At 40.1% G+C, this 19,060-nt stretch overlaps 1 protein-coding gene across 1 annotated transcript in view; it reads left to right on the top strand.

Moving 5' to 3' along the window:
- Positions 1–16,438: 16,438 nt before the first annotated feature.
- spdef (SAM pointed domain containing ets transcription factor) overlaps positions 16,439–19,060 on the top strand; it is a gene marked incomplete at its 5' end in the record, with an annotated part of 5,204 nt that continues 2,582 nt past the window's right edge. The window contains one exon of the mRNA XM_080773313.1: positions 16,439–17,024. Coding sequence (XP_080629439.1) covers positions 16,439–17,024 — 586 coding nt within the window. The remainder of the gene's footprint in view (positions 17,025–19,060) is intronic.

Genomic DNA, 19,060 nt, shown 5'->3' with positions numbered 1-19,060 from the left:
GTATGTATACTGCTTGGGTAAGGGTGTCTCCACAAACATGAACTAAGGGAGAGCAGTATTTTCAGTTTCATAATATGTAATCATCTGATTCACCAAAAACAAAAACAAATACTGGTAAGTAAGTAAATAAAAATCTCCCAATACAGCCAGCAGATGGTGCTATTAATCAAATTACCAAATCAGTCACATTTCCCCCCTCCCCGTGTCAGTACTATCCTCAATACTATATAATGTGGTGTGTTTGTGTTCTGTTATTGGAAACGCTGCCTGAATGTTAGGCTTCATGGGTTTTGTGTCGGTATTACCAATACAGAAATTGCAGATGTTTCGCTACTGTTATTTGCACAATGCTGTATGCCACTTATGATGTGGTAACCTAAAAAAAAAAAAAGAATGATGCCAGCATTTTCCAATGAGTTTGAGCGCATCATTTGTTTGTGTGTCTCTTATTTTCTGCACCAGAGTACCAAAGTTCTTTGAAAACCATTTGGGGATGTTTGATTTTTCACAAATTGACAAATTTCTACAGAAGAACACACGTTGTCACGAGTCACATTGTGAAATTAATTATGAATGGAAATCGGTCATGTTCTTGTTTACACATTTGGGATGCATGTGTTTGAGGATGAACTAACTAATTACTGTCATTGGAATCAATGTATTTTCGGCATCGATGTACAATAGAAATGTGTGTTGATTGGCCTCAATAGGGTTGTGGAATCTTTTTTTATTCATTATTTTTTAAATCCGGTAATCTAATTTGCCAGATCAATATGAAAGGGAATTGTGTTTATGTCATGTTCGGCATTGAATTCTCCTGATGTCTCATTGGGATCACCACCATAACAGTAAATTAGTTATGCTCAAGTTATCTGGCTCCCCAACCAACACACCCCTATGTTAAACCACTGAACCCCTACACTTTGTTCCCAAGGACTCTATACTAGGCCCGCTCCTAGACGAAAATAGACCATTACAAGTAGCGCTGCGATGAGTTGCAAACTTGTATATTGACTTATTTTCTGAAAATGTTCCCCCCCAGATTAGTGATGCTAGGGTTTAAGTGGTTTGGAAGTTTCACCAGCATCCTGTGCTTCACAACTGCTGTATTTGTTACCTGACAGCCCTCTTCTTCCTCCCAAACAGTATACACTGTTCTGCCTTGCTTTTTTTCTTTTAAAAATGAAGAGTTACTGTCTTCTTTTGTCTGTGTGCATACGTGCAGTAGCGTGTGTATGCCGGGTGTCTGTCCGTATGTATGTGTGTGGTGTACACAGGTCTGTGTGTGTGTGATGGAGAGGGAGTCCTTTGAATTTTGTCTTATTTTTATTTTGCTGGAATTCATTGATTAGTTTGTGACTATGTTCCGGTTTGAGATGGGTGGGATGACGAGAATATGAGCTGAGAGTTTACATAGAGTCCGAAGATAGCACATTTATCTGAAGAGGAAATGTCCATTGAAAAAGCCTTTTTTTCCCTGTATGTATAAATAAAACATTTGTATGATTAAATTAACACTGAAACAATTTGTATGTGTGTAATATGGTTGACCGAAAACACACAATCTACAAGCTCACAACATGACGTGCTATTGTGGATCTACTGTTTTTGCAGAGCTTGTAGATCTGTTTTTGCAGAATGTTCGCCCCAGATAGGGTTTATGATGTTAATATTGAACTGACCGAAATATAACACTGATACATAGAACATTAGGCAATGCCATGAAACCATTATGGAAAAATAGAATGACTTTGACGTGTCTTACAGGGAAACATTTCTTCAATGTAGTATATCAGAATTCAGAAACCATTGGCTCGTTATGTTTATGGGATGTTAGGATTATCTGACGTGTTCATATTTGCAAGTTTTTTTGTTTTTTTTGAGTGGTGCAACCACTCCAAGGAACAGCTTTGTCCGTGTTCACCTATATGTGTTCACTTATGTGACTATGAGCATCATATAATGAGTACCAGTAGGGGCGCTGTTTGCCAGAAACTGCACTGTTACCTACTAATGAGAGAGAGGGGGGGGGGGGGGGGAGAGAGGGGAGTTGCCCCACTCGGTTCACACGGGTGTGATTTTTTTTAAAGGTACATGTGCATTCATTGGCACATGTACTGTAAATGATAAGTGAACAGCCACATTGAACGTTTTGTCATGGGAAATGAAATACATTTCATACAGCTAAATGAAGTAAAACTTTTTTTGTTTTTATTTTTTCCTTTTTATCCAGTACAAGCATTTATGCTAATTGTGTAATGTCAGTGTATTGTTTAGCAAGAGCCGATGCCACTTTCTCACAAATGCTGGATGGATACAGTATATCTCTTCTTGGAATTAATCTCTTAATTCCAAGAAGAATCTCTTTAATTCTTTGCCTGTAGGGATAAATGACGTTGAGGTTTTAATTGAAATAAACTAGATTGATGCTTGGCTTATTCTCAGATAGCAAAGGCTTCAAGAGAGAGAGTACAGTGGCACAGGTGTATGTGTGTTTATATGTGCATGTGCAGCATGGCTGCGTGCGATGCGATGTAGGACGTGATAATTGAGCTGGGTATTGGTATAAGTTTGCACAGACATTGTGTGACATGGTAACTGGGGACAAATATTGACTTTAGCTCACAACCATAGATTGTGCAAACTCCTATCATACCTCAGATCTGCCCATAGCACTTGAGTCAATAGGGATTGTTTTCTTTGATAACTGCCCATCATTTTTGTCACTTCAAACATTAGACCTTGTTTGATAGTTGAAAGAGTGAAGGAATGGAGCAGGTGCCGGGATGGGCAGTGTCTTCTGCTGAGAATATGTATTTATGTATAAAAGAGTATTCTTTGGTTGTTGCAATTTAACCACCTCAACTAGTCTAAATACTTAGTTGACCAAGGTTCTATAGTTGGTCTTCTTTCCCCCCCTGAACATTGATATCTTTTTTTAAGATAGTCAATCTACAAGTGTTGTAGATCCTCTGCCTAATGTTTGCCCCAGAATGTCTGCAAGATCAGGGAAATTGCATGAAACATAGTTATCCAGGCAAGGCAAGTGATTGTAGCACTTGTTGTCACTAGAATAGGTATGGTATAGTTATAGACAAATCAAATGTACAGTAGCATCTGTCTTTTGGCTAAATTTGGTACATTTATTACACAGACTCTTATGTAATGTTAATGAGTGTTAATTGTACTGTATATTAAACACATAATGTAACTGATACAAAAGGGACCCCATTTTGGTCTTGCTTGTGAGATGGATTGATGGCCAAGGTGGGTACTAGTACAACAATCAGACAATGTTTGAGACAGGAAGTTGTCTTGTGCTTCCATAAAGCATATGGTTGATAGGGTGCCTTCTGCCTAGTGGAAAGTATCAATGCGATTAGATTAGACATTTTTTATGTCTGGGTGGGACCCCTGCAGACATTGTAAACATCAGGTGAAGTGAACCCAATGTATCGTAGAGGTATTTCCCTGAGCATCACAAAACCTTCAGAAGGGTTAGTACACATGCCTACGGAATACGGATGCATGAAAAGAAACACACAATTGTGGGCGAGGACACACACACTCACACAACTCAAAAAAGAAAATCTTCTTGTGCACTCTTGCATGCATATACACACACACATTCAGATATGAATGCACTTCGTCGCTATGTCCCACTGCATTTCCCATGCCATCTCACATCGTCCTGCTATAATTACATACAAACACACTAAATTAGTTCCTGTTGGTCTTGCATCACAGAGTAAACCCCAGGTTTCAAGGAATGGGCTTGTTAATTGGTCTGTGCAACATTGTCCATTTCCAAAAATGACATAATGTCCTTCCTTGGTGGCACGTACTTCACAGCTGTTGGACTTGATCAGGAAATAAATCTTGTGCAAATATTGGAATGGCAGCAGTTGTCTGGAAGAATGTTGATGTCACAACAGTTCCTGAGAATGTTTTATGAATGACTGGGTTGTGATGTAACTACACAAGGGGTGCCACTTGGTTTGGGGCACTGTCACTGGGGTTTGAATGAGTTCAATCAAGTTGGACCTCTGTTCAGACAGATTCATCTATAGAATCCTTTTTTTTCCTGCTTACCCTGAAGAAAGCCTATGTTAGGCCTAAATATGTATGGCTTGATTAAAAACTTTTACTGACTTTTAGAGGTCCTTGACATAAGATATTTTGAGAACTGATCTAAATAACATAATTTAATTATGTAATAATAATTACCAGTAGTAGGCGAGAAGCGTCCTCACCCTACGCATCCACCTCATTGACGGCAGACTGCTGTTTTGGCATGGGGGGTCAGATCAACATGGAATGAAGTCTGTACTGGCCATATAAGGAGCATGTCTTGATTGTACAGGGTTTAATGAGGGCCCAGGTAGGGCCGGGCCTAAATCTTCGGGCCTGTTTAGAACTGTAGTTTTCGCCGGCTGCTGGGCGGCTGCACTAATAACTTTGGGGCAGGCCACTAGGCCAGTCTAGAGTTTGAATGGACAGGTATCAGTCAATAGGGAGACATCGAAGAGGAAGGATGGATGGGGAAGGATTAACATATGGAACAGGTTCTGACATATATCCATATATGGAGATCTAAGGGTTTGAGGTTTGATGTTATCAATATTGGCCAGCAGGTCGCATTTACTATGAAAACGTCCAACTCTACGTTTTCATAGTAAATGCGACTTGCGGTCGCAATTATTATTATAATTTATATATGCTCAGGTTGTCGTAGGGAAAGGATGTACAATCTTGTTTTCTGATAGTAGCTATAATAATCATACTTAAGATAGATCAAAAATGTGGTTTACAAATGCTAAACCATCTGGCACAATATCAATAAATAATGTTTTTCCCAGAGTATCCCTAACCACACCAAAGGGTCGCCATGCAACTCCTTGGGTCCAAACGGTTGCAAGGAGTTGCATGGTGACCCTCCATGCGTTGAATCACTTGGGACGACGTGCGTCAACGTGCAACAGGACATCACACCGCTGGGACAACGCTAAAACCGTCTCGCCCCTTTGGTGTGGTTAGGGCTTAACAGCTACACTTTATGCCTCAGTTAAATTTGATATAAAACATTACAGTGTATTTAATCTTCCCTCTTATTAAAAAAAGTCCCCTTCCAATAATATCCATTTACAGTCGGCTCGGTTGTGGAAATTGTTCTAACCAAGATGAGTCGCTAATATGTTATGCTATGCTATAATAATATTATAATGATTTGACATTGTGTCCATGTTTCAAGAAATGTGTCAATGAATGTGTCATACGCATGTGTTATGAAAAATGCCTGCAGGCTTATATTCGTGAAGACTAAAATGACTCTGTCATTACCCATGTCAACATTAACAAAAAGTACATTCTCTAAAGATCTGAGACATGCAATTTCTGTTATACCTTTTTTGTATTTTTGTAATGGTGCTTGTTGTCAACATGAGTCATCCACTTTCTTTTAAAGCCCTCTGTCTCTCACAATGGAAACGTTATTCCAGAGTCAGGGCTGTGTATAGCTGGAGGAAACTGCCATGCAAATTTCTTAGACGAATGTGAAGTCACACTCAGTTTGATTTCTATAAATCTGTGCTTGGATATTTCAGTATGGTAAATGGGCCATCCAAAGTGTTTTACAGTGAGCGTTACACACCATACAAGGCACCCGCCACCCACCAACCTATTCATCTAGCACTTCAACACAAAGAACCAGGGTTCAAATGCAGGTACCCCCTGGTTCTATGATGACTCTACCTCCTCTCCCTCCCTCCCTCTCTCTCTCTCTCTCTCTCTCTCTCTCTCTCTCTCTCTCTCTCTATAGGATTGTCATGAAATTGTCATAAAATTCTTAATTTTCAAGCAGAAGAAAACACATGACAAAAATAAGAAAACAGACTAAACAAAACACAATAAGCAGTCAAAACTAAGCTAACAGGACAACACCCGCCTCCTATGAATATAACAATAGTCATTATGTCAAAGAAATAGTCCCATACAGAAATATTTAATTGTTAACTGTATAATATTTATAATTGCATTTCTAAGAGTCATCATTTCATATAGTGACAAACAATATGTGTGCACACATTATCCAATGTATACTCCAGCACACACATTCCTATCAAATTTCATATAAAATTGGCCAATGAGAGGAAGTTGGTTGGTTGGTTTGTTGGTTTGATTTGGTGTGTCCACAATACAAACACTCCGCCACTAAAAGTCTTGACGCAAATTGGGCACACCCTCTCGGTATCTCACAATTTATCCATTCAAACTGTGGCCAATGATATCAAACTCATAGCTCTTACCTTGAAAAACAAAACTTCTTCCTGGAAATGAAAGAAACCATGCAATTTGTACAATAGTGTGCAATCCTCTGCTATCAAAAGATTGCCCCCTTTTAATGACTTACTGTGCAAACAAAAAGGCATGATTTGATGAAATGTATTCAAACTATTGTTATAATCTTGATAGGCTTTGCTTTTTTGAGAAGCGTTTTGAACAATGGCACTCTGTGAATGATGTGAAGAGAAAATCCCATGATCTCAAATTCTCAATACATTCCTACAGTATAAGTATTATGCCATCCATGATGTGTAGAGAGGAAGCAGTAGATTTCAACAGGTCACTTTGGCTTCACAAATGAAAGTAAACAATGCAAGCAATACATTGAGTCCTGTTGAAAATGCTCAGTTCATGTTCCCCAATGGATTATGATACTGTACTCTATATTGTATATTTCTGTATATTTACTGCAATGCCATCTGAGGCCTCGCACTTTTCCAGAAGGATTTAACAGTAGAAGTAGTAGTTTAAACTGTTTCAAAGTTATTACTCCTACACAACAAAATTAATTATATCAGATTTATTTGTTAGAGACATACGGTAGATAGCCTATTTGGTGACTTGACATGGCTACTGAACATGGATGGGCAGCCCCATTTCTACCCACAGTAGAGCCAAAAGTTACCAATACAAACCTCTGTGCCAGACATTGCATTATTAATTACACCAGAATTGGCAACGGCAATATAACCACAAACAGTGCATTTGGTTTCAGGTTCCTTGTGGCTTGGCTATTAATTGGCTTTGGAAATGTGGCATGATAAATGAGTTGTTAAAAAGATCATAGGCCTATATTTGTGTTTTAATGATACCCAATGCAGAGTGGCAGACATCGTTAGGAACCATGCCCAGAAGGTGGGAGGAGTGGGCTTTTGGGCATTTTCTTTAGCGGTTATACACAGTTAACAACGGTTGACAATCCCACACCTACCACTGTGTTTTTCCTACACCATACCTGAATACTTGAACCCATGCAGTCGTGGAACAGAGTCAGTAGTATGACAATATCCAAAGGAATAATCAGTAAAGCCTATGTGATACACTCACAAATATGTCACCTTTATTTTTTTTTCAACTTAAAATGTATTCATTTTTCATGAACAGAAAGGACATACAGAAAGCAAAAAGACAAACAATTGAACATTACAGTATGTGTTGCCAACTCATTAAATAAAAGTGAAAACAGTAGATAAATGCTATAATTGTAGGAGATCACACACAGACAGGATAATAATAAAATGCAAACAATATGTGAGCGTACGTACGCACACACACACACACACACACACACACACACACACACACACACACACGCACACGCACACGCACACACACGCACACATACTTACACTCCCACGCATACACCCCCACACACTCTCACAGTCATACACACATCCACACACAATAATATTGGACAGTAAAGTACCGTATATAAAGAAAAAAATAAACAGTTACCATCCCATCTATGGGGTCACCCTCTAGAAATATAAGCATCTATGTATCATAAACATGAGTATTTGTGTCCAGGATTCAAGGATCATCTTTTGTTTACATTCGGAGAAAAAGAACAAAAAACAAAGCAAAACAAAAGCCAAACATTCTGGTTCCTAGCTCACCTGTTGTTCAGTAGTAATAATCAAACCATTTTTCCCATTTGTTTTCAAAAGACTCTCTCTTCAATCTCAAATTAGCAGTCATTCTCGCCATGTCGAATATTTCTGAGACTATCTGGAACCATTCATCTATGGAAGGAGGATCTACCTGTAGCCATTTCCGAGTAATGGCTTTCTTCCCTGCAGCCAGAAAGATTTTCATCAGATATCTGTCACTTCCCATAATTTCATCTGGTAAATCTCCCAAATATAGCATCAAACAAGAATCTAATATTTGAAAGGCCAGAATCTCCTGTATTTTCTCTGTGACATTTTTCCAAAAGGTGAGAATTTCAGAGCAACCCCAGAAAACATGATAGTGATTTACATCTACCTCTCCACAGTTTCTCCAGCACAACTGGGATATTCCAAGCTGTTTTGATTTAAGTTTTGGAGTGATAAAAAAGCGGGAGGTGTTTTTCCAGCAGAATTCACGCCAGGTGTTGGAACTTGAAGTTGTGTGTTGTGTTCTGCAAATATTTAACCATTGTTCACTTGTGATTTGGGCATTCAGTTCTTTCTCCCATTTCTCTTTGATGTAATCGGTTGTATGTTTTCTGGAGTCTGAAATACTTTTATATAATTTTGATACTATTCTCTTTGTTCCTTTCGTATGAGCCTGAGCAATTAAATTAATAAGTTTACTTTGATTCATTTGTCACCTTTATTTTAATGTATTATGTCACGGGGCAACCCGTGCCCTATAGACACTAGAAGCCAAGACTCCACAATATAAAACTGGTCATGACAAACACACACTGCACAGATGCTTCCATTAATTGACTGTCATCAAGCTCCTTGGAGGGGTGGCCATGTGTAGCATCATATACCCTGTGTTGCCTAATTCTATTGTAATTGTTTTGTGTGATGTGATGCCTTGGAAAACATTCAGACTCTAAATGTGTAATTGTGTAGTTGGTCTAACTCATGGGTCATGGTTTACCTGGTTTGAGTAGATTGGTCCAATTACTAATCATTGTGGGTGGGGTCTCACCTGGTACATAAGGGAGGCTTGTGGAAATGTTTGGGGAGGGAATCAGTTTAGCTTGAGACTAACAAAGGAGACAACTCCAGGGGAGAGCTGGCAGGGCCAGGAAGGCATAGCCTGTTTTCAGTTTCTTAAGTTCTTGTTTTGTTGTTTTTCCTTAGTTGAGTTGTCAAGTGTTTTCTTACTTTCTGTTATTTGAAAGTGTATTGTAAGTCTTTATTCGTGAAGTATTATTTTCGCCTGCACAGTCAAATCCAGCCTGGGTCGGTCACTCTGTGTTTTGAGGTAAATAAAATACCAAAAAGGATCTTCATTCTGGGACTGTCGATTCTTGGAGCCTTGGCCGTTCGGGCAACTTTACATATAAATTTTACTGGTTATTATTTGAATTATAACACCTAGAATTATTTAGTGTTATCTAAACATACCATGATAACTTTACCTCACCATTTAAGCTGCAAACTAGTCTAGAATCCAAGGATATCTCCCCAGCTTTGCCTACAAGTGATGGACACCATCCGTGTCATACTGAATGTCTGTACACTATACTGTAGGCCTACTGTATATGAAACAATGCATTAGTTCACACAGGAGTCATATGCGCCCCAGGACCAGCTCCAGCTGTAATCAGCTGTCAGTCTGGAGAGACGGGGAGACCCCTGTTACTGAACAAACAAACATTCTAGAGTTATGATTACTATCGTAAAATATTACAGCACCTTTAGTTTCATGATATTTGTACAGATATTATTATTACAGATGAATTGTAGCTCTGGACAGATTATGACTGAATTGTTTAATGCTCAGTTGAATAGATGCACCATGAAGCACTTACCTACTGTATATGTATAACTAATGTGATCAATCCAAAATCTAAACTGCCCAGGTTGAATTTGAAAAACAGAATTATTTTTTATTATTATATTGAAACTAAAGACAGATTAGGTTCGACATAGCTGACATCATGTGGCTGAGGGTCAACTGGAATAAAAACGTCTGGGTTTCCGAGGCTATACTGGAAGTGTTTGATGATGTTTGGCGTTAATCTGTAAGACAAATGGCACGTCAGGCTGATGTCAACACACACACACACACACACACACACACTACCCCCACAACCTCCTCATCTACAGACACCACGCTCATGAGGTAGATTTGCATATATTGACAGCACATCACACACACACAAACACACACACACAGGCTAGAGCGCGCGCTGCGAGACTGTGCGTAAGTAAACACGGCCACCCTATAAAGGTGACATGCAGTCAATGGATGTTGAATTCCTTAAGCCTGGCTCACACATTCACTTCCACTCTCTTACTCCCTCTCTCCCTTTCAGTTTGCACACACCCGTAGCAGGTGCCTTCTGACACTTGACAGTGTTAGTTAGCAGTTGTGCTTGAGGCTGCGTCCAAACCCACATCCCCACTCCCCGGGCCTCTGGCTAGGGACTACAGCAGTGCAACAGTTGTCAGGGTGGGAAATTAATTGTGGGGTGCCTGCTGCACTGCTGCATCTCCAACCTTCAGGTAACGCCAGGGTCTGAGACCTGTGGTCTGGTCTGTCACTTAATGAGTTATCATCATTAGCTGGCAGGTTCACCCCATCTGCTACCATCATCAACTCTCATCCTCACCCCTGCCTGCGGCTGATCTGGTAAAGCACCGAGCGTCATTCATCAGGTAAGAAGAAATCAATACCTACAGTACTGTGTGTGTGTGTGTGTGTGTGTGTGTGTGTGTGTGTGTGTGTTGTTCCTTTTCTTCTAAAACAAAACCTTTCGGTACCGAAGTCTACCTCTCTGTCAGTGAATGTTACACCAATCTTAGTCCAAAACTTTTTAGCATTATGACTTTCATGCCAATTCGAAACTTGTTATTATTATTATTAGTAGTATTATTAGTATTATTATTATTAGTAGTAGTAGTAGTAGTAGTAAGAAAAAAAGAAGAAAAAACCTAGAGCTGTCTAGGTTTTAATATTAATATATATATTATTATATTATTATATTATTATATATTTCAGCAGCGATTAGAGCTTGGGGGGGAGGTGTGGATTCTTCTTATCTAAATAATCTTGGCTGCTCGCCCAGGGTGCTACAGGTGCATGGACTATTCTTTTACTGAAAACTGAAGCCTAATTTTGACTGTTTCTTAACTGAAAAACATGACTCACCGGTCGTACAATAACAGTGGTATGCTCTGGAGTCAAAGATCAAATCCTCCCATTAAAACATATGAGTATCCCCAATCACACCCACAATGGACGATTGGCATGGAATAGTCCTAGACATCTTCAAAATGGAAAAATTAACATACATGTTAAGAACTAGATTAGACAATTTCTACCAAATTTGGAACAACTGGATTGTGCATATTGCCCCCCTGAGAGCGGACTTCGTGTAATCTCACTGGTTCATTGCCTGCTGTTTGATTGTATAAATATAAAATGTATAAGACACCTCTCCTCCTCTCGTGGTCGAAGACCAAAGCTATATTGTTTTTGTCCCCCTCAGCATAAATGTATATACTTTAGTTGTTGTTGTTTTTTGTTTCTTATGTCTTTTTCCGCCCACTCTTTCTTTTTTCTTTGTCCTCCTGAAATGTACCACCTGAAGTATTACTGACGTGCCTGTCTCTGTTTGAGTGTGGACTCGATGTCTTATATAGGAAAAAGGACTATACTATACAGAGACATTGGAGATGTTGCCACATGGAGGGGGGATGAGGGAGGGAAGAGGGGTGGGGAAAAAAAAGAAAAGAAGAAAATCTTGGGAACTGCTCTTATATCGTTTGTAGAAATGCTATATGTACAATTATACTGCACTTTCCGAATAAAACAAATATTATAAAAAAAAATAAAACATATGAGTATGTCACACAGCGAAGTAACACATGACTTTCTGCTTGCTGCATCTGGGAAAGATGTGACTGCCACAGATGTTACAGGTCTTGCAAAAATAAATCTTATGTCGTGGCATGCAGCTAAATTATGACAAGAGCCAAATTAGTGGGTGTTTTTCAGAATTTACTATAGGCTACTAACTACCCTGTTAATGCAATTATTCACTATTCACTAAAGGTGAAATACTGCTGAACATTAAAAAATATCAGTTATTCTATTCTGTTGTTGTAAATTATAAAAAATACACACATATATGAAGGCATATGTGGCATTGCCCCAATTTATATAATTGATTTTCCAAAATAGGCTTTGCCATATTTTATTATTTGATCTGTGAAGCACTTGCTGTATGAATTGTCCTATATAAATAAAGTTTGATTGACTAAGCAAATGTATACTTCATCGTATGGTGTGGCAGAAATAACGGGTCTTTTGAAGAACAATTGATAAAAATAATTTGACATTTTCTGAAAATGATAAAACAAAGCTGTGGGAAACAGACCCATGTTCCCTTTTGTTTATTTTTCAGATTTGCTCTCAAAAGCAGAATCTTATCCTTGCTATTCGGACTGTTTGAATAATGCATCTGTCAGTGTCAACTTTTTAAACTTAAATTACATTGTAACAACATGGTTGTCCATGGTAACATTAATGTCATACTGATATAAATTACAGCAATATGATGCTGATAAAGAAATACACATACAAATGACCAAATGTACATTTTGGGCATTGGTTGAAAAGCCAGGAGACCCAACCCTAAACAGTTTAATACAGTCCTGGGTGAAATGAGGATTAAAAAAGGATATTGGCCCAATGCCATTGCACCTGAGCAGAAAACACTGTCACAAGAGTATCCACAAATAAGTCCTCAGGTCTCTGGCATTTTGCCAATCTCTCCTGAGAAAGACATTACATTTCCTGAATCAAATGAAGTTGAGAATGAGAAAGAAATGAGATATTTCACTATTTTATTTTCAGTTACATGATTTTTCCACAAACCAAAGCTCTCCTCTGTCTTCATGAAATGCAATGTTTGTTATTATTTTATCTAGAGAGGGGAGCATTGCTAGGGAAATGTTTATATTTCCAATGAAAATGTATGTTCTAAATCATGTAAAGAGTAGATATAATGAGTAATATGCAGCCACTCTTCTGCATCTGAACAAGACTGCAGTACCGTAGTTGATTTGAGACATTTATGATGTGAACAGAGGTCATATTTTGCACCTGGCTGCATCAGTATTGTAATAAAAACAGCCTGTGAAGGTCGATTGACTAATAGGTTATAGCTGCTCACAACATTTCTCTCAGACAGCAAACATTGGCAAATAGTATCTTCCCAAGAGCAGTTATATTGAACAAGGAGCCCTATATGAAACTCCTTCTTTTTCCTTCGTATGGGAACAATGGCTTCCTTAGTTGTTCCAAGTTTCCCATGAGAAACAATGACAGAGAAAGAACAAAAAACTCTCTTTAAACCATATGCCATTGTGCACATAGCAAACAGTCACACCTGCCTATATACACTTCTTTAACTCCAAACTCAAATAACAAAGCTTTCTTGTGACGAGCAAAGGGGAAAGTGCTTTGTGAACATTTTGGTGACCATTTAAATAGATGTCACATCTCGCTGATTACCTTTTTTCAGCTATAAGTTCAACATACTGGTTTAACATAATTGAGACCAGACTTTGGGTTTTTTGATTAAGACTCAAGAGACAGTACTACGCATTAATCATAACCAAAACACTCAACTTAGAATCTATATGAACCTTAATCAATATAGGTTCTTATAGTAGACCTTTGAGGAAGAATTTCCATTTTTGAGCATGCAGTTTGACTTTGTCTTTCCAAATCTTGCCCATCTGTATTTTGTCAGGTAGGTTTAGGAGCTATGAAATGATGCACAGTGCCAATGTTCTTCTGGATCATCTCATCACAGGAACTTATATGACCAATAGCAACAAATAATTTAACCAAGCACATCATATAGTGCATGGGAGTAGTCTATGATATTTAGTTTTATAAAGGAGGTTATAAAGGTTTCTAAACATGCAGAGCCTGTTGTACTACAGTATACTGCAAAGTCCTGAGTGCTAATTTAACTCAGAGAGTTAATTTAGCATTGTAGCAATCAAGAGAAACATTTTAGTATTTCTGACACTCACTAGAAACAACTAAGGAAGCTACTAATGAAATTGAAGGCATTTCAAATGTGTCATCTCTTTGCTCAAAGTGCCCGCTCTTAATTAAGTCAGGTAATATGTGCCAATATCTGAGAGAAGCACACAATCGTCACTCTCTCTGTTTTAAATGAACACTCAGGATTTTCCAGTGTCAAAACAAAGAACTCAAATAACAGAGATTCTCCTGTTCAGTCATATGCTCAGATACCAAGAATGCAGTCGAAAGATGGTTACCAGGCAGGATGCCTGGCTGGAGAGAGCCCTTCATTCACTATGTGTCAAAGGCTGACTTTGCTGAGTAAATGGAGCAAGCTCTAATTCTCCTGAAATGAATATAAGCATCTTGACCAAACTCATTTAGAGATCAGTCAGGGTCTTAATCCCTCTCCACGGGGGGTGTGTTTGCCTCTTTTTCTTCAGGCCTCTCCTCTCCTACCTTTTTTAGGAAAAGGTAATATGGCTAAATTTGCCAGGCTAACGGGCTTAACGCAAGCTGTTACAGAGAGTTGACACACAGGAGGCTGGCTGGGATACCATTGGCTTTTAATCTGACTTCTGTTGCAGAGAATGGGAGTGTGGGTTTGCGAGAAACCGGAACATAAAAGGGAGAAAAGGGGAAGGTTTTACTGTGGGGGTTTAAGGCACAAATAAGTGAAAGAGGGACTTCTTTTGGATAACTTAATTTTCACAGACATTTGATAAAAACGTTTCTTAAGATGTTGTCTAAAGATAGGCTTATGTCAATGGCTGGCAATGGCATACTGGTGGTTTGACAGCAGCAAGTATTCCACTCAGCAATTCAAAAAGTTGTGTAAACTCAAAATGGATCATGGTAAAATATCATCCAGGAGGATTTTGACAAACATCTTTGAAGTTTTATGAGGCTCAGATTATTATTATATATTTTCTTAACCTCCGGACAAATAAAGCTGTGTCTGCCCTGGCTGGAACATGTGCTTTATGAAAGCACACTTCCTTCACCAGGACCACCAATATAGCTGCTGATAACCTGGTACGTGGCAGCAATATTCTGTCCCATATACCAGCTGTGGCAGGTACACCGTGTGTGTGTGTGTGTGTGTGTGTGTGTGTGTGTGTGTGTGTGTGTGTGTGAGCTCATTCAAGTTTACACCTGGCTGTTACAGCTGACGTCCATAAATAAATATACTATTATGACGGCAATTACCGATGACGAGAACTGTAACCTTTGATGAAATGCACACACTACACTCTGAACAAAAATGCAGGCTTAAAAAGAGAAAAAGTTGACCAAATAATTTCTATAATAAGCATTGATGGCACTATGTACCTAGGTAGGCCTACCAGTATATCATATATTTATCTAAGCTTTATGAAACAACAACGTCTGGCCGGGCCTGGACAAAGTAACACATTTTGGGCACTTTGTTCCACATTATCTAACTTCTTTTTGATTAAAAACTCCAGCTGATAGTGGAGACAGAGGTCTGCCGAGACGGCACCTTGAAAGCCATGGCGGGCGGCAGAGTTGGTTCAGGTTTCAATACAAGTCAACTACCCCCAAGACGTCGCCCATTCTGGGCCACTGACCCACAAATAAGAGACTCATTCAAATCCATTTTGCCCCATGCCTCATGGCACTGCTGTGCAGTAACTTTCTTAAGGGTAATTTCCCCAGTATCCCGATTTGGTCAAGGGCTCATTTATAGAGCTTCAGCCAACACAGTCTCACCCCAGTTGTACACCCCTCAGAGGAGCTCTACTCTGATGGAATTTCTTACAATACTGAAACCTTTGGTTGATTAGTTCCTACAGGATTGCATGTAAAGGACTTGCTGTAAAAGGTATGACAATTTTGACTTAAAGCAGGGCATTGCTTTTAATTAAGGTACTTCATTGTTATTGTAAGAAATATAGCAATTAGAATTACCATTTACACAGAGGAACAGCTCTTATACCATCAGAAAAATGAGTTATAGTTGTATGTAGACTTGTAGAGTTAGATATTTGTCTTCGTAAGTACTCTGTAAACATTATAAGGGCACACAGCTCCTTGTCACTATGGTTGGACTGTAGTGCACTCCCTGTTCCAAGTGCTTGTTTTATGTACGTACAGGTACTTGAAATGTTACATCCTACTTCTTCTTCAACTTCTTCAAGTTTATTGTCACTATAGTTTACAGGTTTACAAGAGTGTGTGAAGCTCCAATGGAGTGACTCACTGATTTATTCTTAAACTACAATGGCACTTATATATCTCAAATTTTATTTATTATATTCGCATTTCGCAATGAACAATTTAATGAACATAAGATGTTAAGTATTCTCTGTTTGTCTATCTGTCTGTCTCTGCCCCCTCTCCCCCTCCTCAGGTTTCAGGTATGTCAAATCCAGTTATTAGCTTATCAGAAGGTGCAGATTATGGGTCCCGGCTGGGACTGACAGAGGGCTCCCTAACCGTCCTGGAACAGAACAGGGACTCTGGGGAAACCTGGGACATAGCAGAGACCAAGCCATGCGTGGAGGATCTGGAGCGCTGCCTTCCAGGCCCGGCAGGGTCCCGGTCCCGCCTGGGGCTGACAGAGGGCTCCCTAGCCATCCTGGAACGGGGCAGGGACTCTGGGGAAACCTGGGACATAGCAGAGACCAAGCCGTGCGTGGACACTCTGGAGCGCGGCCTCCCGGGCCTCTATCTCTCCTGCTTTGACATGCTCCTCACTGAGGATGCTGCCTGGCTGGTGAAGGTTTCAGAGGCCTCCCAAGCCTTGGCTGTACCCATGTCTCGCATGGCTGAGTCGCGGGAGGAGCCTGAGCAATGCCCCGTCATTGACAGCCAAGAACAGGGTCTCTCGCCTGGTTTGGAAGGGCCCGAGGAAGAGCGGTCTCTGGAGCAGGTGCAGACTATGGTGGTGGGAGAGGTGCTCAAAGACATCGAGACAGCCTGCAAGCTGCTCAATATTACCCCTGGTAAGACGACTTTCACCACAAATCATTTAGAATATTCATAATTTATTAATGAGCACTAGTATTTTTTAGGTCTTTATTTTAGATGAGTTTATTATGTACAATGTACAATTAAATTCAAACACAGTTAAGGGTAGGCTAAAGGTGTATCCCCAGCAATATAAGTTTAACTGTTTGCTCATTCAGTGGGTATAGCAGGGGTTAGTCATCCTTGAAAAGGCGGCCACACATTAAGGGAATTGAATTAAGATTAAGATGGACTGTGACATGTGAAATATCAGTACAAACAAATTGTTCGATGTCTGTTACAAAACCATCCAAAAGCGGTGTCCGTTAGTGCAGGACGTACAGGAATATTGATTTTATTAAGCGACTGTATTCTACACCCAAAAACAACATGCCACTTGTGTGGATAGAGAAGGAAGATGACAGATCTCTCCTGAGTAATGTCCCCACTGACGCAAATGTTTGCACTCTCCAGGATCTGTTTAATCCCGACCTTTCCATGGAGTTCCCTGCAAATTTTGACAGACTGATGGTACTGTGCTGCCAATAGACGTGTACACAGTCTTGAGGGCGAGGTTCCTTCAACTGGCAAAAACAAACATGAAAAGTACTGTGGCTTTTAGCTGTCATGAACCCATTCCATCTCCCAATCCTCTGTATTCCTAATTCAGAAGTTAAAGGTCACGGTGAACTTGACTTGACGGTGAAACCAAATGTACACAGCTTATCTACCCTTCCCTTTTGTGAATCACGATTTACTCAAAGGTTTAGTAATCCTCTTATATTTCAAAGTAATAAAAACACAGTAGCATAGCCTAGAAGTAAACATAGAGACATTAACTGACTTACATTTCCCATATGCAAATGTTCTTGCCTATGGGCACCCCCTGCCCCCCAATGACGTTATAGAGGGCAATCTGCAAATACAGCTGGAGCTTTGCCCACCATTCTCCTGTCTAATGTGCAGTGTGTGTGTGTGTGTGTGTGTGTGTGTGTGTGTGTGTGTGTGTGTGTGTGTGTGTGTGTGTGTGTGTGTGTGTGTGTGTGTGTGTGTGTGTGTGTGTGTGTGTGTGTGTGTGTGTGTGTGTGTGTGTGTGTGTGTGTGTGTGTGTGTGTGTGTGTGTGTGTGTGTGTGTGTGTGTGTGTGTGTGTGTGTGTGTGTGTGTGTGTGTGTGTGTGTGTGTGTGTGTGTGTGTGTGTGTGTGTGTGTGTGTGTGTGTGTGTGTGTGTGTGTGTGTGTGTGTGTGTGTGTGTGTGTGTGTGTGTGTGTGTGTGTGTGTGTGTGTGTGTGTGTGTGTGTGTGTGTGTGTGTGTGTGTGTGTGTGTGTGTGTGTGTGTGTGTGTGTGTGTGTGTGTGTGTGTGTGTGTGTGTGTGTGTGTGTGTGTGTGTGTGTGTGTGTGTGTGTGTGTGTGTGTGTGTGTGTGTGTGTGTGTGTGTGTGTGTGTGTGTGTGTGTGTGTGTGTGTGTGTGTGTGTGTGTGTGTGTGTGTGTGTGTGTGTGTGTGTGTGTGTGTGTGTGTGTGTGTGTGTGTGTGTGTGTGTGTGTGTGTGTGTGTGTGTGTGTGTGTGTGTGTGTGTGTGTGTGTGTGTGTGTGTGTGTGTGTGTGTGTGTGTGTGTGTGTGTGTGTGTGTGTGTGTGTGTGTGTGTGTGTGTGTGTGTGTGTGTGTGTGTGTGTGTGTGTGTGTGTGTGTGTGTGTGTGTGTGTGTGTGTGTGTGTGTGTGTGTGTGTGTGTGTGTGTGTGTGTGTGTGTGTGTGTGTGTGTGTGTGTGTGTGTGTGTGTGTGTGTGTGTGTGTGTGTGTGTGTGTGTGTGTGTGTGTGTGTGTGTGTGTGTGTGTGTGTGTGTGTGTGTGTGTGTGTGTGTGTGTGTGTGTGTGTGTGTGTGTGTGTGTGTGTGTGTGTGTGTGTGTGTGTGTGTGTGTGTGTGTGTGTGTGTGTGTGTGTGTGTGTGTGTGTGTGTGTGTGTGTGTGTGTGTGTGTGTGTGTGTGTGTGTGTGTGTGTGTGTGTGTGTGTGTGTGTGTGTGTGTGTGTG

The sequence above is a fragment of the Protomyctophum bolini genome, assembly GCF_963924005.1.
Source record: "Protomyctophum bolini genome assembly, chromosome: 2".
Taxonomy (NCBI): domain Eukaryota; kingdom Metazoa; phylum Chordata; class Actinopteri; order Myctophiformes; family Myctophidae; genus Protomyctophum; species Protomyctophum bolini.
Note: the sequence above shows the minus strand (reverse complement) of the source record. Positions and strands in the feature narration are given on the sequence as shown.